Source organism: Mirounga leonina, unplaced genomic scaffold (assembly GCF_011800145.1).
Source record: "Mirounga leonina isolate KUSES-001 unplaced genomic scaffold, KU_Mleo_1.0 Mir_101664, whole genome shotgun sequence".
In the NCBI taxonomy this organism is placed as follows: domain Eukaryota; kingdom Metazoa; phylum Chordata; class Mammalia; order Carnivora; family Phocidae; genus Mirounga; species Mirounga leonina.
Window position 1 is genome coordinate 8,007,442 of NW_023270175.1, and position 19,517 is coordinate 8,026,958.

Below are 19,517 nucleotides of genomic sequence, written 5' to 3' on the forward strand. Positions count from 1 at the left end.
TGTTAGAGCAGGGAGACACTCTGACAAATGGAGATTTCCCTTATGAATGTAAATATTTGATACAAAAGGTTAACTTCTCAGTTTTCAGCGCTTCACCAGTGTTTGCTATTTCTTAAAAATAACCAGCTTAAAATAATCAGTGTGCCAAAGAGGCATATTTTGGGGTGGTATATTTTGCTCCCCTTCAGTGTAAAAGAAGTCACTTTAGGCTTTCATTAAGACAGTTAGACAGGGGGGTGCCTGGGTGGCTCAGTCCATTAAGTTAAGCCTCTGCCTTCGGCTCAGGTCATGATCCCAGGGTCCTGGGATCGAGCCCCGCATCGGGCTCCTTGCTCAGCAGGGAGTCTGCTTCTCCCTCTCCCACTCCCCCTGCTTGTGTTCCCTCTCTGGCTGTGTCCCTCTCTGTCAAATAAATAAATAAAATCTTTTTTAAATAAAGGGGGGGGAATATGGTAGTATGAGAATAAAATCACTTGTCTTCTTTTTTTTTAAACTCATATACTTTAGATCATTACTGATGTACAAACTGCTCAAACTGTAAAGGACCTTTAGAGACAAAGGAGAGGCCACATGTTTTGGATTTTCTGAGACGGTCTCACTTTCAGACTTTGTGTCCCATTGTTCTACATGGTATAGTTCATGAGGATGGTTAATAATTTCGTATTGAAAATATGACTACTGGGGTGCCTGGGTGGCTCAGTCGGTTAAGCCTCTGCCTTCAGCTCAGGTCATGATCCCAGAGTCCTGGGATCGAGCCCCACGTCGGGCTCCCTGCTCAGTGGAGAGCCTGCTTCTCCCTCTCCCTCTGCCTGCCTCTCTGCCTACTTGTGCTCTCTCTCTGTCAAATAAATAAATAAAATCTTTAAAAAAAGAAAAGAAAATATGACTACTTATGTATATAAAGAAAATTGTAGTGAATCCTATATAGTATGTTTGTAATCAGAAGTGTTAAACACTGTAATAGTAAAATAAAGGATACTTTTTTAAAGTACTGCCATTAGATTACAGTTTAACATATGAAAAGTAGCTTTCTACTCTTAATTTTGAAAATGCCTACTCCATATCTAACTGAAGATCTTTCTTTACCATATAGAGCCTCAGACTACTCTGAAAGGTGATTTACCCAACTTACCTACTGAGAAGTTTTTCCCTCTTTAGTGACATTTTAACATCATAGGTAAGAAAAGTTTATGAAGAAGCAAGTTCTGTTTTGTTTTTTAAAAGTCTTTTTTGGGGGCGCCTGGGTGGCTCAGTTGGTTAAGCGACTGCCTTCGGCTCAGGTCATGATCCTGCAGTCCCGGGATCGAGTCCCGCATCGGGCTCCCTGCTCAGCGGGGAGTCTGCCTCTCCCTCTGACCCTCCCCCTTCTCATGCTCTCTCTCTCTCTCTCAAATAAATAAATAAAATCTTTTTAAAAAAAAGTCTTTTTTGGGGGTGCCTGGGTGGCTCAGTCGGTTAAGCGTCTGCCTTCGGCTCAAGTCATGATCTCAGGGTACTGGGATCGAGCCCCGCATCGGGCTCCCTGCTCTGCGGGGAGCCTGCTTCTCCCTCTCCCTCTCCCCCACCAGCTCATGCTCTCTCTCTCTCTCTCTAGCTCTCTCTCAAATAAATAAAATCTTTTAAAAAGTAAAATAAAATAAAAAAGATAAAAGTCTGTTTTTGGTGAGCCTGGTTGGCCCGCCAGTGGAACGTGTGACGTGAGTTCGAGCCCCACGTTGGGGGTAGAGATTTACTTAATAAAAAATAAAATGGTTAAAAATAAATAAGTAAATAAAGGTCTTTTTACTTAATTTTTGAAAATACCAGTCATTAGAAATGTGTATTGCATTGTGGTGGAAACATAGCTAATTACCGTATCATATGGTCGATTTAAAACATCCCGGGGATTTGAGAAAGCTGAGTTTGAATTCCAGTTTCATGGTCCCTCTGAACCTAAGTTCTCTTATAAGAAAAAAGAGGAGAATATTTACCTCCTAAGGCTGTTGTCAGGGTCCAGGGAATTAATACAAATATGAATTTATCTAATGTAGCTTGGCACACAGTTGTTGAATGGATGAATTTAGTAAAGGACTATTATATCGAGTGCCTTACTGTGTGCCTGGGACTGTGACAAGTTTCAGAGAGAACAACTATGGCTGTGAGAAAGACAGGTGTGGCCCAGCTCTCTCTTGATGAGTTGGTGACTAGTTTTTTTTAAAAACAAAAATATCTAAAAGGGGTAAATACGCAATCTCAAAGAGTTTGTGTTTCGTATAGATCGTGAAATTTAACATATAGAGTACTTTTTTGAAAGAGGAACACATTTAAGGCCGTGAAACTATCCTGTTTGAGACTGTAACGGTAGATCCATGTCATCATGTAGTTGTCCAAACCCATAGAATGAACTCTAAGGTAAACCATGGACTTTGGTGAGAATGATGTGTCAGTGTAGATTCCTCGATCGTAGCAAAGGAGGATGTTGATAACGGGGTTGGCTGTGCATGTGAGGGCAGGGGGTGTGTGAGGCCGAAATCTCTGTACTTCCTGCTCAGTTTTGCTGTGAACCTAAAAGTGTTCTATAAAAGTAAAGTCCTCAAAAAAGATTGAGAAAAAGACAAAACCAAAAAAAATAAACAAAACAAAAACCCAACCAAACCCAGAGAATGCATAATCATTTTCATGCCTTTTTGTCCAGAAATTGTTGATGAGTTTGTATTTGGGGATTACCCATTGTGAAACAGACCTCCTTTCTCTATTGCAGGGCTCAGTAGTTTTTCTGTAAAGGTCCAGATCATAAATGTTGTAGGCCAAGAGGCAAAATCAAGAATATTGTATTCTTTTTTTTTTTTAAGATTTTATTTATTATTTGAGAGAGAGAACACGAGAGAGCACAAGTGGTGGAGAGGAAGAAGCAGGCTCCCCGTTAAGCAGGGAGCCCCTGGGGCTCGATCTCAGGACCCCGAGATCATGACCTGAGCCGAGGGCAGACGTTTAACTGACTGAGCCGCCCAGGCGCCCCTTCACACTGAATGATTTTTAAGTGACTTAATGGGAAAAAATGGTAATGTGAGGTGATGGATGTGCTAACTAACCTTATTGTAGTAAATCATTTCATGATACTAGTATATCAAATCATCATGTTATACATCTTAAACTTACACACTATTATATGTCAATTATATCTCAATAAAGCTGGAAGAAATGGAAGTAGCCAGTAAGACAGAAAAAGAGAGATAGGGCTTAATAGAGCAGTTACATATTCCCTTAATCTTTGGTCACAAAATTTGGACTTTCAGTTTTAACATGAAAAACCACAGATTTCTATTATGTATCTCTTTCCTGTCATTGCTAAGTACCTTGGTTCTTCCTTTGTAAGAATTTGTCCTTGAAAGGACAATCCAGAGCTATATTTTTTTTCTGAATAACTTTTGGTAAATAATGATTTCTCATGTGTTTGTTTTCTTTATTATGGCGTTAGCTATAAATATGGGAACGTATTGAGATGGTTTTAGCAGTTCGCAGTTCTGTTTAAATTATCTCTGAGATGAGAATTTCACAGGAATACTTATAATCATCACAAAAATCTTTCAGTCTTAAACCTTTTTGGTTTCCTCCTTAGATCTTTAAATGGAGGAGATGGCTACCACTCAGATTTCCAAAGATGAGCTTGATGAACTCAAAGAGGCCTTTGCAAAAGTTGGTAAGTATTTTTTTATAGCTTTAACTATACTAAAGCCATCTTTTGCCCTAATGAAGGTTAATTCTCTAAAAAATTACATGAATGGTTAATCATTAATCTTAGGGCAAGGTAGTTAAAATCAACGGGATAAAGTTTTATTTATTTATTTTTTAAAGATTTTATTTATTTATTTGACGAGAGAGAGACACACAGCGAGAGAGGGAACACAAGCAGGGGAGTGGGAGAGGGAGAAGCAGGCTTCCCGCCCAGCAGGGAGCCCGATGTGGGGCTCGATTCCAGGACCCTGGGATCATGACCCGAGCCGAAGGCAGACGCTTAATGACTGAGCCACCCAGGCGTCCCTGGGATAAAGTTTTAGAAGCTACACTTTAAACTATTATTTCTAATTACATCTGTCTACTATGGTCAAAGGTTTTTAGTCTAGGGTACCAGTCCTTAATGGGGGGGGCGGGGGGCTGCTGTGGCTCCTGAAGATTTTGAACAGATTTTGTGTTGTTATTGTATTGTGTATCATATTTTTCTGAGGAGAGGATTTGGAGCTTTCACCATATTCTCAGAGGGGTGTGTGACCCCTGAAAATGTTAGATGATGATTAGATGATGTTTTACCTTTGCCCCATTGGCTTGGCTTTATTGCCTTCTTCATGGATCTTCTGTGCCTTTGGACAGTGCAGCCCGTTCTGCCTTCCCACGTTACGTTCTAGTATCAGCATTAGATGGGAAGACATAGCACGCCATTTGGTTTTTCCTTAAACCTCATTGAATGTGTCTTAGAATTTAGCAGCGATGGAAGCGGTTTATAGTATTTACATTCCAAATTTCATTGCTCAGATCAAATCAGTAGAAGCTAGTAAGAAAACAGGGTGAGAACTGATCATTGATGCATGTACTCACATGAGTCAACACGGGCTTAGAGAGGCAAACTACTATTTGGTATCTCCTTGATTAAAAGGTATAAAGTTAGATCATAATTTGTTATTTAAATCAGACTTAACTCTTGGACCTGTGTTGCAAATCTCATTAATGAAAAGTAAGGAGTACATCTCTACTCCCATACATTCATGGCCGGCATTGTCTGTGAAGGCATTTAGTAAGTTATAGCTTACCTTGGGAAGAATAATGACCGCCCCCATCCAGCCAAAGTGACTGTTCACAATCGCATCAGAATTCCAAGTAGAAAAAAAAAATGGATAGGCCTGAATCTAACACACTTTTCTGTGTGTGTATGAAAAAAAAATGCAATCTGTTAACTGGCCATAGATGCTACCTGCTGTAACAAAGAGTACTACCCAGTCTGATACAAGATTGATTACGAGAAAACAGCAGGTGAATTCTTGGCTGCAAGATTTTTTAAATCTCATTACTCTGTAGAAATAGCCTTATCAGAATTGTTTTAGGATTCCATATCCTTTGAACCTTCTTTTTTGTTTCTTATAATCCTCCCTCAGTGTTGGGGACAGTCTAATTTGTTTTTTTTTTTTAAGATTTTTATTTGTTTATTTGACAGAGAGAGAGAGAGTGAGAGAGGGAACACAAGCAGGGGGGAGTGGGAGAGGGAGAAGCAGGCTTCCCGCGGAGCAGGGAGCCAGATGTGGGGCTCGATCCCAGGACCCTGGGATCACGACCTGAGCCGAAGGCAGACGGTTAACGACTGAGCCACCCAGGCGCCCCCAGTCTAATTTGTTTCTTTATGAATAGAAGTTTGGGTAAGGACCAGGACTTACTATGGCCATTATTGAATCTTACCTCGCTTTCTAAAAAAAAAAAAAAAAAAAAAAAAATGCTTATTCTTGAATATAGGCCTTGTTCTCATAGGAAGCATCTTGGAAATAATTGTATGCAGTATCTTTTTAAAATGTAAAGCTATTCAAGTATGGTTTACTTGACGGATCTGAAATACTCTTATCGGTAAAAGAGCTTCATTACTCCTTACAAACTTTAATGATATGAAGAGGATTCACCAGTTGTCTCCATGGAGGAACCAGGGTTAAATTGCACTAAGTGAGGGATCAGTTAGAGCTTGAACTGCAAGAAAGTGTCATCGTAGAATTACTCTTATTTTAAATCCTACATCTTGGAGGGGTTAGGGTAGATGAAGAGAGTCCCAAAGGCAGGACATTAGACCATACATACTATTGATGTCCCTAACAGGCATATATTCATTCCTAAGATATGCAGGCTCTTATTACTCTTATTACTCTACATGCTCTAAGTAGAAATTCTGGAGTCCCTAATTTCTGCCTGCCGTGCATATCATTCAGTATCTAGCTCAGTGTTGTACGCATGTTAGGTTCGCAATTGATATTTAATTGACTGAATCCCAAGGAATTATATGTAATCTTTTCACGTACTGAGACTTTGTTACCCACTGTAAACTAAAAGGGCCTTTGTTACGAAGATTTTCATCATGGTGGAATTTATTGCTAGAGGTTTTGGCCATCACGTTGTAGCACATAAAATTTATATATATATTTTTTGGCATAATAAAGGCTTGTGTGGAGTCTGTCTTTTAGAAAAGTGTTTAAAGATCCAGCTGAATCTTTTGATTTTTCCTTTAAAATCTTTGTAGTTTGTAGTTATTAGTTACGGAGCCCTCAGGCAACTGTCAAAGGTGTTATGGAAATTTTTTTTTTTTTTTCATTCAGGGAAACTTGATTTGAAAAACAAGCTCTAGAACTTACTTTACTGTCAAGGACAATTCTTTCTTATTGGTGGGGGGAGGGTAGGGAGGACCACTTTGTCTCTGTTCAGTTGTGACAAAATATGGAAATCATTATGTGATTTTTCCCATCTATTAACAATAATAGCCTTGATTATCTCTTTAGAAATTCAGCAAAATCATAGTGTGTGAGGAAAATCTCTGTAATTACCGCTAACCATAGGTTTTGTCCAATCAATTAATAGTGCTTTGAAATTCTCTTTACTAGCAATAAATCAAGTATTAAGATTTAAAGTTCTCCTTTCACTCACTTTCTGCACCTGCTTAGTGTTAAGCTCCAAGCAGTATATTTTCATTTAATTATTTTAATTTTCTCAACATTTGTTTCCAGTATTTCCCACTGGGATAGCAGAAGCCTTGGCTCTGTTTTTGTTTTTTTTTTTCCTACTTCATAATGTTTCCGTTTTAATTTAAATGCTGCATAAGTTCTTTCTGAAGAAGAATAAATAAAACTTCCAGAACACTTAGGAAGTAAATATTTTACCAACTAGAAAATGTCTTTTACATTCTGAGAATTTAATCTTGTTATGGAAGTTAGAAGTCATTTGGATGATTACTTGTCATAAAGATAAATTCATGTAATGTAAATCTTTTCAGATTGGCAAACACTGACATCTGACTTTTTCTCTCCTAAGCAACTGCTACTGAGCTTTTAAAAACACACACACACACACACACAAATTCAGCACTTTTGAAATAAAAGAATAACGGGGTTTCATAAATGAGTAGGAATACTGTGGGTATATTCCTTTGTGACTGCCCACCAACCGAAGTCAAAAACTTTTAGTTGTGGTGATTTTCTCCTCTCAGGAAGTTGAGTTGTTTCAGATTACTTGATATTCTGTAGTGCATAAAAACCACATCAGGATGATGCCACGAAAGTCACAGCGGTTTAGTTTAATTTACTTTTTAGTATTCAATAAAACTACACCAGTGCATATTTGTTGAATTATGACTTAAGAAATAAAACCTATAGGCCAGCCAAAAAAATAAACTAACCAGTGCGATTTCACTGAGCCATCCGGTTAATTGTCAGTGGAATATTAGAGACGAAGGTCTTGGGATGGTCTGCAAACCATGTTTTGGTGGTGTGGGAGATTGGAGAAGTACGCGTGTGTGGATGGGTGGGCTTCAGAGCAAGAGCGCATGTGTGTGAGGATGTGCTCATGTGAGCGTGTGTGGAGGTGCGTGTGTGTTTTTAAAGTGGGAGAGTGGCAGCAGGTGGGACCTGGTGGCCAAACTTGCTGGACATTTTGAGTTGGAAAAGGATCGATAGACAACATTTTTGATCGCCTGGCTTCAGCCTTCTCATGTTGCCTAGCCTTCAACCATACTTGACCTCCATCTTTGAGGATCCACGATTAGAATGAACTCTTAGGGAGCGACCTCACTTCTACCCTGAGCTGGGACTCATTAAACTGCCTCTTCTATTTGCTGGAATGAGCTGCCTCAAAAGGTATAAGCTGTGAAAGGCAAACCTCATGTTTAGTGAAGCATCTGGAGATGTTTAGCATCTGCCTCTAAGGTTTTAGTGCCTAATGAAAGCTTGACTTTACTGCTTAGATCTTAGGATGGAATATAATCTAAATTCTTCAGCACAAGTCTTTTGGCCGAGTCTTCTAAATCAATATTTCACGTGCTTTCATGGGCATTCGAGATTGTGTATGTGTGCACGCACACGTGTGTAAATCCATTACTGTTAGTCACGTAGGTTCTTTTTGTCAGTTTTTTTTAAGTGCGAAAACGTTGTGGGATATGTTGGTTAAACTAAATGGAACTTTTAAACCCAGCTTTCCTGAAAGGATGTGCATCTGTACTTGATTGGTTTTCTTCTTTGGGTCCTAATGCACACTGTCCGTGATGGGTTAGTAAAGAGGTTGCATGTGTGTTACAGATGAGAACTCACATATGCAACCTCTTTATAAAGAGAGACACTGGATTTAGACAGATTCAAGGATGGTTAAAGCAACACACACACACACACACACACACAACCTGGGTGTCAAAGGAAATCCCAGTCTTTCTTACTGTCAGATTAAAAGACGAAGTAGCACCCCAAAAGATGCATTTGAAGTGATAGATTGTGCCTCATACCACCTGGACATGGGCAGTGCACAACAGCTAAAATCAAAACCACTTGAATTCTGGCTCAGCTTTCTCCAGACAAGTACTTAAAATAGCTTAAATAACAGGATGCAAGGGGAGGGAAAACATTTCCTTTTAAGGATATGCATTCTTGGTGTGATTCAAACTTCTGCAGGAACACGGCTGTATAATGAGTTTATTTACTTTAAGGTTACTTGGGGGAGGGTGTTGAGAGAGTTAACTGGCATTTAAAATAATACTTGGTACAAAAGCATAATGGGGTTTCTTTTAAGACAGAATGCAGATGTGAACCTACATGTGTCCTCAGAGAGAGACACACACACACACACAGACAGAGTGACAGACAGAGGGAATCTGTTGTTACAAACAGTTGGTTCCTTTCTGATGAAAGGCCTCTCGGGTGCAGCACTGGGAGCCTGTTAGTGATTTTTTTTTAAGTGTTGTGATTTTTCTTTAAAAAGAAGAACACTTGGTCAATGGACTGAATATTCAGCTCTTTACTTTCTGCGGGAACTTTGTTCAGTGGGGAGGTGTGTGGAGTTTCTTTTTTTCCTGCCGTTTGTTAATGTTGACTCCTACTGACCATATTTTCTGAACCCCAGAGTTGAGACTTGCTTGCACAGAAGCATTAAGAATGTTCTAGATAATCCAGGCTGTATGATAGTATCTACCTTATCAGGCGGTTGAAAATGGGAGTCTTCAAAATGCAGAACCTGTTCGACCCCATGCCAATGTGTAGTTAATGAAGATGTGGCAAATGAGCCATAAAGGGCTTCCAGAATATTGGCAGCTTTAATGAGAAAATAGAGGGCTGCCATTATGCCAGGACGTTGTGATGTTAGTTTCCAGTTGTTAAAACTATTTTCAATCTAGGTCTGTGTTTTTTGGGTCAGTTTATTATTAAATTCTCATGTTTGTGTCAAAACTCTGAATAAAAAAAGATCAGCGCCAAAGCTCGTTTTGGGCTCCTGGTTAATAATGTCACCGATAAGATGGAAGCTTTCTAAAATGCCATTGTGCTATCTCATTTTCTGGCTTTCCAAAGCACAGCGTGTTAGATCTTTGATAATAGTTTAAGGATGTGTGTGTGTGTGTGTGTGTGTGTGTGTTTTGGTGGGGGGGGGATTGGAAATAAAATTAGCATAAAACTCTTTAAAAATAATTGCACCCTATTTTGTCTTTCAAGTACTTTTCCAGCTGGGAGATTTTGTAAAATTAATTGCAAGCTGCCTTTTTAGGCTCCCTCTGCCTTTTTATTGAAATTGAAATTGTTGTCTTCAAAAAGATATGATTTAGGAGTTCTAAGAAAGGCTGGCTATAATTTACTAGTCCTGACACTAAAATGTCTTTGATTATGGGAGGTAGTACGAGCTCGATCTGCTGATAAAATAGGGTAAAATAGCAGAGTAGGTAAAACTTTTAAAATATGTAAAACTAGATGCATATGTTCCATGATTCTTTTCCCCTCTCGGGAGAGGTAGTGGATAGCTAGGTATTCCATTAAAAGCCACAGTTTCAAGTAAGAACCAGAGAGAGTCCCTCCGATTAATTTCTGTCTTTGGTATCTAGCTCAGTGCCTGCCACGGAGTAGGTGCTACGCTGCTCTGGAGGTTGCCTTCCGCCAAACAAGTGCACGCGGTATTTCTTAATACAGACAAAGCAGGTTTCTACATTTAGAACAGGAGAACAAGCCATCACTGGTTGTCTACTTGGGTACTCCTCAGTGGGTGTGTTCACTTAGAAAACCAAATTACAGATCTGAAGGCCGCCGGGTGGGGACAGGATTAGAACAAAGGGAATGAGATTGAATGTTATTTAAGGGATATTTCTGTCGTTATGGTTTCCTGGTGAATTGCCATTCGGTCTTTTAGTGCTATTTCTGTATTTTTTTTTCCTTATTGTTTGTTTAATTCTGTTTTTAAAATGCTTGTTAGATTAGAGAATTCTTTTCCTGGTTAATACCTGAGTATCAATGGTCCTACAAAAATTGTTTTTTGCCCCATCGCTTGTTATATGCAAGGTACTGGGACACGTATTGGGGTGGAGATCAAAAGATTCAGAAGAGTCTTTGTCAAGAGACTTGCAACCTAATAAGGAAGATTGCTGTGTACTGACCAAGTCTTCCTCCTCCAACCCCCTTTAAAATGGTCCTGTCAGTTATTAACAACATCTGTTTATTACTACTCTTACTTCAAAATGGAGTTCCCGCATGTGGTTATTTTATGTTAGTTATATTTTAGGATGGGTACTTCCTGGCATCTTTTAATCACATCAGTGAGCTGTCTTCTAATTAATGCCCAACAGAGGTTATTTCAGAGAGGGCTCGTGCAAATGCTAATTCTCCCCATTGCCTACACCTCTATTCTACCTAAGGCTAATAAACTGCCAAATGGACTAGACTCTGGGCGCTGTGGTCAGTTTCATGTAGTTTTGAATTCACAGTTCTCCAATATTTATTTTAAAAATCTCTGCCTTCTGCTTCTGTTATATCACCGAGAATACAAAAAGAACAATTAAGCCCCTGTTCTATGCTATGTCAAAACTGGAGTCAATCACAGATTAAATTATGCTCAGATACGTCATTTCAGAAGTCAGGGTAAAGTAGAATACATTTGAAAATATTTTTTAAAGATTTATTTATTAATTTGAGAGAGAGAGAGCATGAGTGGGAGGGGCAGAGCATGAGTGGGAGGGGCAGAGGGAGAGGGAGAGAATCCTCAAGTAGACTCCATGCTGAGTGTGGAGCCCGACACAGGGCCCAATCCCAGGACCCGGAGATCATGACCTGAGTCAAAATCAAGAGCCAGCAGCTCAACCAACTAAGCCATCCAGGCACCCCTTAAAAATATTTTTCTATCGGGACCCCTGGGTGGCTCAGTCGTTAAGCATCTGCCTTCGGCTTAGGTCATGATCCCAGGGTCCTGGGATCCAGCCCCGCATCAGGCTCCCTGCTCTGCGGGAAGCCTGCTTCTCCCTCTCCTGCTTCCCCTGCTTGTGTTCCCTCTCTTGCTGTGTCTCTCTCTGTCAAATAAATAAATAAAATCTTAAAAAAAAAAAAATTTAAAAAAATATATTTTTCTATCAGAAATTGCCAAGTGGACAAAGTTTTGATAGTGGCCAGGAATAAGCTATCTTTTCCTAAAAGATCGAAAAATGAAGAGATGTTATATTTCGATAATATGATATAGTAGTGATCAGAAAGTTATTACTATATATTTGTTTTTAATATGTATTATGATTGTACCGCCAATATTTTTTAAAAGTGTGTGTGTGTGTGTGTGTGTGTGTGGTTTATGAAGTCTTGGCTACTCAAATTTAGAATCAGAGTGTGTTAGAGTCAAAAAGGGAACTTGGAGATCATTTGATCCAAAGGACTTCTTTTACAGATGGGAAAATGAAGACCTAGAGAGGTGACTTATGCAAATCCTATATCACATTACTCCCACTTGTATCCCTTCAATTATGCTGTGTATCTTTCACTATGCCACACTTACACCCTAGTAACGAGCTATTTTAACTTTTCTTTTTTTGAGAGAGAGGGAAAGAAAGAGAAAGAATCTTAAGCAGGCTCCACGCCCAGCACAGAGTCCAATGTGGGGCTTGATCTCACAACCCTGAGATCATGACCTGAGCTGAAATCAAGAGTCAGTCACTTAACCGACTAAGCCACACAGGCGCCCCTCTATTTTAACTTTTTTAAATAAAATGGGAGAAACAGATTGGTTTATGCATGGGAGGAGGTATATTTAAACTCAAGAATTTCATTCATCAAAAGTTGCTAAAATCCTGCCACGGTACCATGTGGATCACTTTGTTCTTTTTAGCAATTGCAGATGTTGTTGCTGGATTGATTTCTGCATATAAACACTTAACTAGTAAAGTGTTTGATGTATGGCCTTTTATTAATTCAAAGCAAAGAAAGTAAAGATGTGCCCTAGGGAAATTAAGTGCTCTTTGTCGAAGGAAATATTCATGATTTTCAGAAGTTTGGGGTAGTTTGAGGATGATGTTTTAGAAGTATAGATACTCTAATCAGTAGGTTTAAATGTGCCAATTACATTTAAGAGTATATTTGTTTGACTCTAGAAGTACACTTCATTAAAATTAAATATAGAATTTCATCAGCCCTCAAAATATTGGGGAAATGATTTCATATAGGATATTTAATATTTTAATAGTTGACAAAAAATGGCTAATATGAATTACACTTAGATCACACTTAGAATAAGATCCATGGGGCCCCTGGGTGACTCAGTCGGTTAGTTGTCTGCCTTCGGCTCAGGTCATGATCCAGGGTCAGTCTCCCTGCCCAGTGGAGAGCCTGCTTCCTCTCTCCTCCCCACTCTTGCTCTCTCTGTCCTCTGTCTCTCTCTCAAATAAATAAGTGGAATCTTAAAAAAAAAAAAAAAAAAAGATTCTAAGTACTTTCCATGACCTGTAAGAGTATACGTGATCAGCTCCCTGACCTCATCCCTTACTTTCTCCTTTGTTTACTCTACTCAAGTCCTACTGGAACTTTGCTGTTCTGAAACCGTACCAGATACTCTTCCATATCACAGACTTTCCATTTGCTCTTTCCTCTACTTGAAATCTCTTTCCCCCCAGATAGCCACACAATTCGCTCCCTTACCTCACGTAAGTCTTCATTCAAATATAACCTTGTCAAAGTGGCCATCCTCGACCACTGACATTTTGAGCTGCGTAATTCTGTATCGCAGGAGGGGGTCATATGCATTGTAAGGTATTTGGCAAGGCTGCACACTGGATGCCAGGAGCATCTTCACACCATCCCTCACCCTGGCCCCCAGTCATGCAACCAAAAATGTCTCCTGACATTTCTGAAGGTTCCCTGGGGGGCAAAATAGCCCCCAGTCTGACCCCCCTTTTCCTGCTTTATTTTTCATCACAGCACTTATGTTATATTTCATTATATTATATATATATATATTTTTTAAGATTTTATTTATTTATTTGAGAGAGATAATGAGATAGAGAGAGCATGAGAGGGGGGAGGGTCAGAGGGAGAAGCAGACTCCCCGCTGAGCAGGGAGCCCGATGCGGGACTCGATCCCGGGACTCCAGGATCATGACCTGAGCCGAAGGCAGTTGCTTAACCAACTGAGCCACCCAGGCGCCCCCATTATATTATATTTTATAGTCCTATCTCACCTTATATGTTATTTGCTTAGTAGTTGTCATTAGAATGTGAGCTCGCAAACAGCAGGACTTCTCTTTTGTTGGTGGCAGCATCCCCAATTTCAAGAACAGTACCCAGTATTGTTTTAAAGTAATGTATCAAATAGATTAATTTCACAATACATTTTCTTGAACAGTGCTGTGGTTATCTTGAGTCATTTCTCTATTGAGATTGTATCCTTTTATTGCAATAATTAAATTTATGTATGAAATTCAGTGGGGACCTAAAGAATAAAAGGCGTTGTTGAACAGTAGGTATTTGAAATTGCTGGTGAAAGTCCAGTTTTCTTTACTTAAAAAAAAATGCCCAAGAGATTACAACCCTTAGGACGTTAGCCCTCTTTCCCAGTAAATTAACTTTGGGTCATTGATCACTTCCTCCCCCCCCCCCCCCCCATTTTTAAAAGTTTCAGCCTAAGCATCATCAGCACTACATCCTCCATTAGAACTGTCCTAGCACAAAAATAAAAAGGTTATTTATAGAGTCATGGTAAACATTTGCATTACTCAGGACTGCATTTATTTTTATGAACTCTATATTTGTCTTAGATTGATGTTTATTTACATTAGCTCTTGAAAAAAATGGCGCTGAAGATGGTAGCTTAATTTCAGGTGTGCTTTGTAATATAATCAGCATCAATTCATAAAATATTCTACCAGACTAATGGAAGAATGAGGGGCTTAAAAGTCCTAAGTAGATACAGTAGAAACTGTTTTATACCATGGCGGTGTTTTATTGGTACATAGTCTATTAATTATTTCTTAAAAGTCCTGTCAGCTTCGTGATTGAATAATAATTAGGCAACTCTACTTTGTTAGTATTAGGGATGCTATATTTAAGTGGAGCTACTTATACACTGTTTTTAAAATATAGGAAACATGATGTAAAACCATGCTCTTTCGGTTAAAATTTGTGTTTCCCTTTTAAACTACCTTAAATACCAAACACTAAGAAGAGCAAGCACTGTATTCAGGCGAGGTTAGGAACTGAGTCTCAGATGAAGAAAAATGCTCTGATCATAAGAATACTCTAAGAGGCTAACTTATTTCTCCTAAATTTTTTTCATTTTTTTTTACCTGCTCTCCCTTTGTACAAAGATCTCAACAGCAACGGATTCATCTGTGACTATGAACTTCATGAGCTTTTCAAGGAAGCCAATATGCCATTACCAGGATATAAAGTGAGAGAAATTATTCAAAAACTCATGCTGGATGGTGACAGGAATAAAGATGGGAAGATAAGCTTCGATGAATTTGTTTATGTAAGTATGTGAAAATCCCCCATTAGTAGGAGTCATGACTGTTCCTTTGTCTAGCGGGATCTTATAGTAATAAGTCCTATAAAGTTCCTAAATGTATCATATTAGTACTGTTACAACTAATGAAATTTCTCTCATCCCACCAAATGTAGTTAGTTCTTTTAACCATTAGAGTATCTTAGCAAAGGAAGTGAGAAAAAGAACACTGACCGAATCAAAGCTAAAACACACTACTCGCTGTGAAAGGCGAACCATTTCCTCTGGGGCTTCATTAAAGGGCATTTTTCAAGGTGCTAAGTGCCATCCTGGAAGTGCTCTTTCCGTCTCCCTTGGGGAATAGGGTGCTCCCCGATGTTAATGCTACACCCTGACTCACAGTCCTGGAAGCTTCCTGAGTTGAACTTTCTGATTAAAAAGAGGTTTGCAACTCTCGCCTTAGTAGTATTTAACCGGACGGTTTTCTCTAGGATGATAATTTTGATAATTAAAAGTTAGAAGCATATCTTTTTAGTCCATTGGAGGAGGCATTTAAAATTTGCGTCCTCCTCTCTAGTATCATCAGATACTCCTCAAGGTCCGGGGCTGACTTAATTCGTCTACTTCCAAGCACCTGGTTCCATGCTCAGTGCCTGGAGGGCGTATGTATGGCACTCCTTACTAAAGCCTGACGCCTTAGCTGCTAGTGAGCAAGGTGGCTGGCGCCATTTTCAGTCCATAGCCATTGACAAAGAGTATTTGAGATACAGCAGTTGCCTCTCCTTCCCGCGAGATCTTATTGGTTTGATTTATTAATTTAAGGCTGAGTTTGGCTAGATCTAATTAGGCATTCCTTTGACTGTGTTGCAAACAGGTAATTAGTTGCCTTGTATTTATCACAAACTTCCCAGCACTCTTAACCCTCCTTTTCCATGGTGACTGAGGCTCACTATAGCCAGTGAAATTCTGGTTTGTTCTCTCCCATTAGAATTAACTCCTTTAGAACACTGTTAAGAGCTCCAGAAGCAAATTGACTAAATAATGATGTCTACAGAGCTGAGAGCCTTTGGCGGGGCGGGGAGGGCTGGTGTTTTAAAAATGTAGACATGTGTCGTAATTATAATGGTAGCGTTCTTGCCGGCTTCTTTTGAAATACTGATTTCCTCCCCACTGTTTCTGTCTTCAGTTATTGCCAAAGCCTTTTGTTTTGAATTCTGTGTTCAATAGTAAGTTGCAATTGACTTGCAGTATGAGCGCTCGCATGTCCTCTGATGTAAACGTGCCCCCCCGTGGAACTGCATGTTGAATTGTGAATTTAAAGCAGCTTAGAGCAGTAGTTAACTATGATTGCTTATTTTTGAAATAATTTACGGCCCAGAATTTTTATCTACTAGAAAGAACGTACCTAAATCATTAAGATTTGCAGTGTGGCCACTATTATTAAGGACAAAATTATGAAAGTGTCTTTGAGAAAAATGATCTTAGGGAAAGATGGAATTTTGTAGATCTTGAAATGTTGCAGATTCTTCAGAGCTGTCCGGAGGCTTTTAAGGGAGCAGGTTTGATTACCTTAGTATATTCTTAAAAAGTAAATGATGTGCATACTAATTTTGGCATCACTAGGAATTTTTTAAAAATATTAATGAGGACATTTTAGGTTAAAATGTACATTTTCTAATTGGAAGGGATTGATATGTTTATACTCTTTTCAGGAATCCAGGCTTTTGTTTTTGATTTGAAAAATTAAAGAGTATAATTAAAGAAATTTTCAATAGGAAGGACGGTAAAATAACAGCCTGAAGTTTCAGAATGATAGCACCATGACCGCACCGAAAGATGGGTGTCTGGCCAAATGTCTGTCCACTTCCATCTGCTCTGTCACCGATGAGACAGCTTAAAAATTGTCAAAATATGGGTAGATTTTAGTCATCTGTGAAAAAGGAAGCGAGTTATTCCTATCAGGTATTAACATAAGGAAGTAGAAATAAACATGTTCTTGCATCTTGGGGTTTTTTTTTTTTATTTAAATTGCTGCATAAGAGGTGTTAATTGCAAAGCAGCCTACAGACAAAATCACTTTATGTTAATTTTGGAGAAGAATAGAGAGAGAGAGCGCCTAAATTATATGTAAACCTCAAATGTTAAAGTTAAATTTAATACCCTGATTTTGTTTCTTCTAAGTATCTCAAAACGACATTACTGGATTTTTATACCTACAAGGTAATGGTGGGGGTTTTTTTTTCCTGCATCTTTAAAAAGACTGGCGTGGCACTTTCTTTCAGCAGAGATGTCTGCATTAAACTCCTTTGTTTTCACAGTGAGAAATTTGCTCTTGCATAATGGCACTAAGTTGTTGACCTGTTTTAGGACTTTTGCTAATAGCACCAATCTCATCAGATTAAATCACTTCATATAAGTAAAGCACTTAGAACAGTGCCAGGCATATAGCAAATGCTATGTAGATGTTAGCTGTTGCAAGTAGTGATTTAAAAAAAAAAAAGGCAGTGTTCTTTTCCTATTATTACTAAGCTTGGGCCTACAACAGATTCCAAAAAAAAAAAAAAAAAGGAAAAAACTCAAACGTACTACTTTGGAAACACTTTGGAAGCAAGCCTCAAACCTGGAAGCCTGTCAATATTTTGCAATTCTTTCTGAAATCTTTCCTTCCTCCTAAGTCATTATGCCTCTGGATTGCTTTCGTCTGGCCACTAGTCCTGCACGGAGCTAGAAAAGGTGACGAAACTTTAAAAAGGAATAAGAAATATATAGGGCGCCTGGGTGGCTCAGTCGGTTAAGCGACTGCCTTCGGCTCAGGTCATGATTCTGGAGTCCCTGGATCGAGTCCCGCGTCGGGCTCCCTGCTCAGCGGGGAGTCTGCTTCTCCCTCTGACCCTCCTCCCTCTCGTGCTCTCTGTCTCTCATTCTCTCTCGCAAATAAATAAATAAAATCTTTAAAAAAAAAAAAGAAACATATATATACACACACATATATTCCATAAGATGTATAGAAGCGAGCCGTGTTGCCCGGAGTCTGTTCACGCATGACAAAGCCAGTCCTTCCGCCTTGAGGGAAAACAGCATGAAACAATGGGCTCATTAGTATCACAACGGGCAGCTTTGAAAAGATTCATTGAGAAGACTTTAGCACAGTAGTTGGCCTTGTGTTATCTCTGATTTCACAGAGTCTTGTTAAGCCAAGGGCTTCTACTCAAATAGCTTTATCATCCACTGGAGCAATTTCTTCCCTAACGTAGAAAATAAAATGCAAATTCTCCTGGGGTGAATCCATTGAAGATACATAAATCTTCAATTATCCCTTTAAATTTTTTTTTAATTAATCTAAGGAACAGAGGAAAATACCATGAACCTGAAAGTTTGAGCATGGCTGAAAACATTTATTTAAAAATATGTAAAAAACGAAGGTCATATAACCTTTGTAAGGCAATTAAAAATTAACTGATTTGATTGCAACTTTGCTTTCATTCCCAAGCATGAGCTTAACTAACTACAGTGAAGTAAGTAATTGCATTAGGATATTATACAGCATTCTTTTTTTTTTACTTATTATTTGTATTATTCCTCTTTTCCATGCTGCATATAAATTTACATTTATTTTTCAGCTGCGGTTGTGATCATGGAAACCAACCTAATTTCTAGACGCAAGGGATCTTGAGGCAGAGATAGTCCTAGTAAAAAAATAAAATAACTTTTCATAGGTCATTTCTGAAGCAATAACATTTTGGATGCTTTTTTTTTTTTTTGTCATGCCAGTGATTTATGGTATGTCAGTCATGAGGGAAAGCACACATTTCAGATTTTAATTACTAGACAATGTCCAGCTAAATGAAGGGGAGTTCAGAATGAGGTAGAACAGTGAATATTGCGTTTTTACTGAGCAGATATATAGTTCTCAAAGAGGAGTTACGGGGACCAAATGCATCACAGTGAAGACTGCTATATTCGCTGGTCACCCTTTTGTTGCATAATCTTGGCTCAGAAGTTGAGGTAAACTGAATGAAATTAAAGTTGGTCTTAAAAAATCAGCGTACGTAAAAATAATTTCAGTCATTCAGAAATTGCTCAGAGCGCATGAGGAGTCAGCTCTACACTATCGATACTTTACAGAGTCCGTATAATGGCCAGAAAGGAGAAAAATGATTTCAGTATTTAGTTGGTTGTGTGCAATATTTGTGTGCAATATTTAGAGTAGTCCGTGTGTATGTGTCTATAGACATATACAGACATAGACACACACGCACACGTGCACACCCATTCTAAAATTCTACCTCTGAAATTACAGGTGGAGCAGAAAAATCACAGCTGTGGAAATTGAGTAAGCTTGATTTTGTGGAACTGAACTACTCCGTATTTTCCTAAATAAAATTGGGTTTGTAAGTCCGAGGAAAGTCAGGATTTTGGAAAGGCAAGAGGAGAACTTGACTTCGCGAGAGGACCACCCACAACACCTCTAACAACTTTTACACCAGTTACAGAAAGTCTTTCTCTCTGATTTGTATTAATGGATTAGTGGATTAATGATTAAAAAAAAAAAAAGGTTCCCGCCTGGGAAACCTAAATATAAA

General features: G+C 38.8%; 1 protein-coding gene across 8 annotated transcripts in view; it reads left to right on the top strand.

The window, feature by feature from the left end:
* The window catches only part of PLS3 (plastin 3), an 80,889-nt gene that overhangs the window by 40,048 nt on the left and 21,324 nt on the right, over window positions 1-19,517 (top strand). For 5 of the 8 annotated variants that reach the window (XM_035007525.1, XM_035007541.1, XM_035007518.1 and 2 more), the window contains 3 exons: window positions 1,094-1,177; window positions 3,599-3,679; window positions 14,798-14,961. In XM_035007525.1, the coding sequence (XP_034863416.1) occupies window positions 3,607-3,679; window positions 14,798-14,961 (237 nt within the window). In that variant the 5' untranslated portion in view covers window positions 1,094-1,177; window positions 3,599-3,606. The remainder of the gene's footprint in view (window positions 1-1,093; window positions 1,178-3,598; window positions 3,680-14,797; window positions 14,962-19,517) is intronic. The other 3 variants (XM_035007549.1, XM_035007567.1, XM_035007556.1) reach the window with 1 other exon arrangement.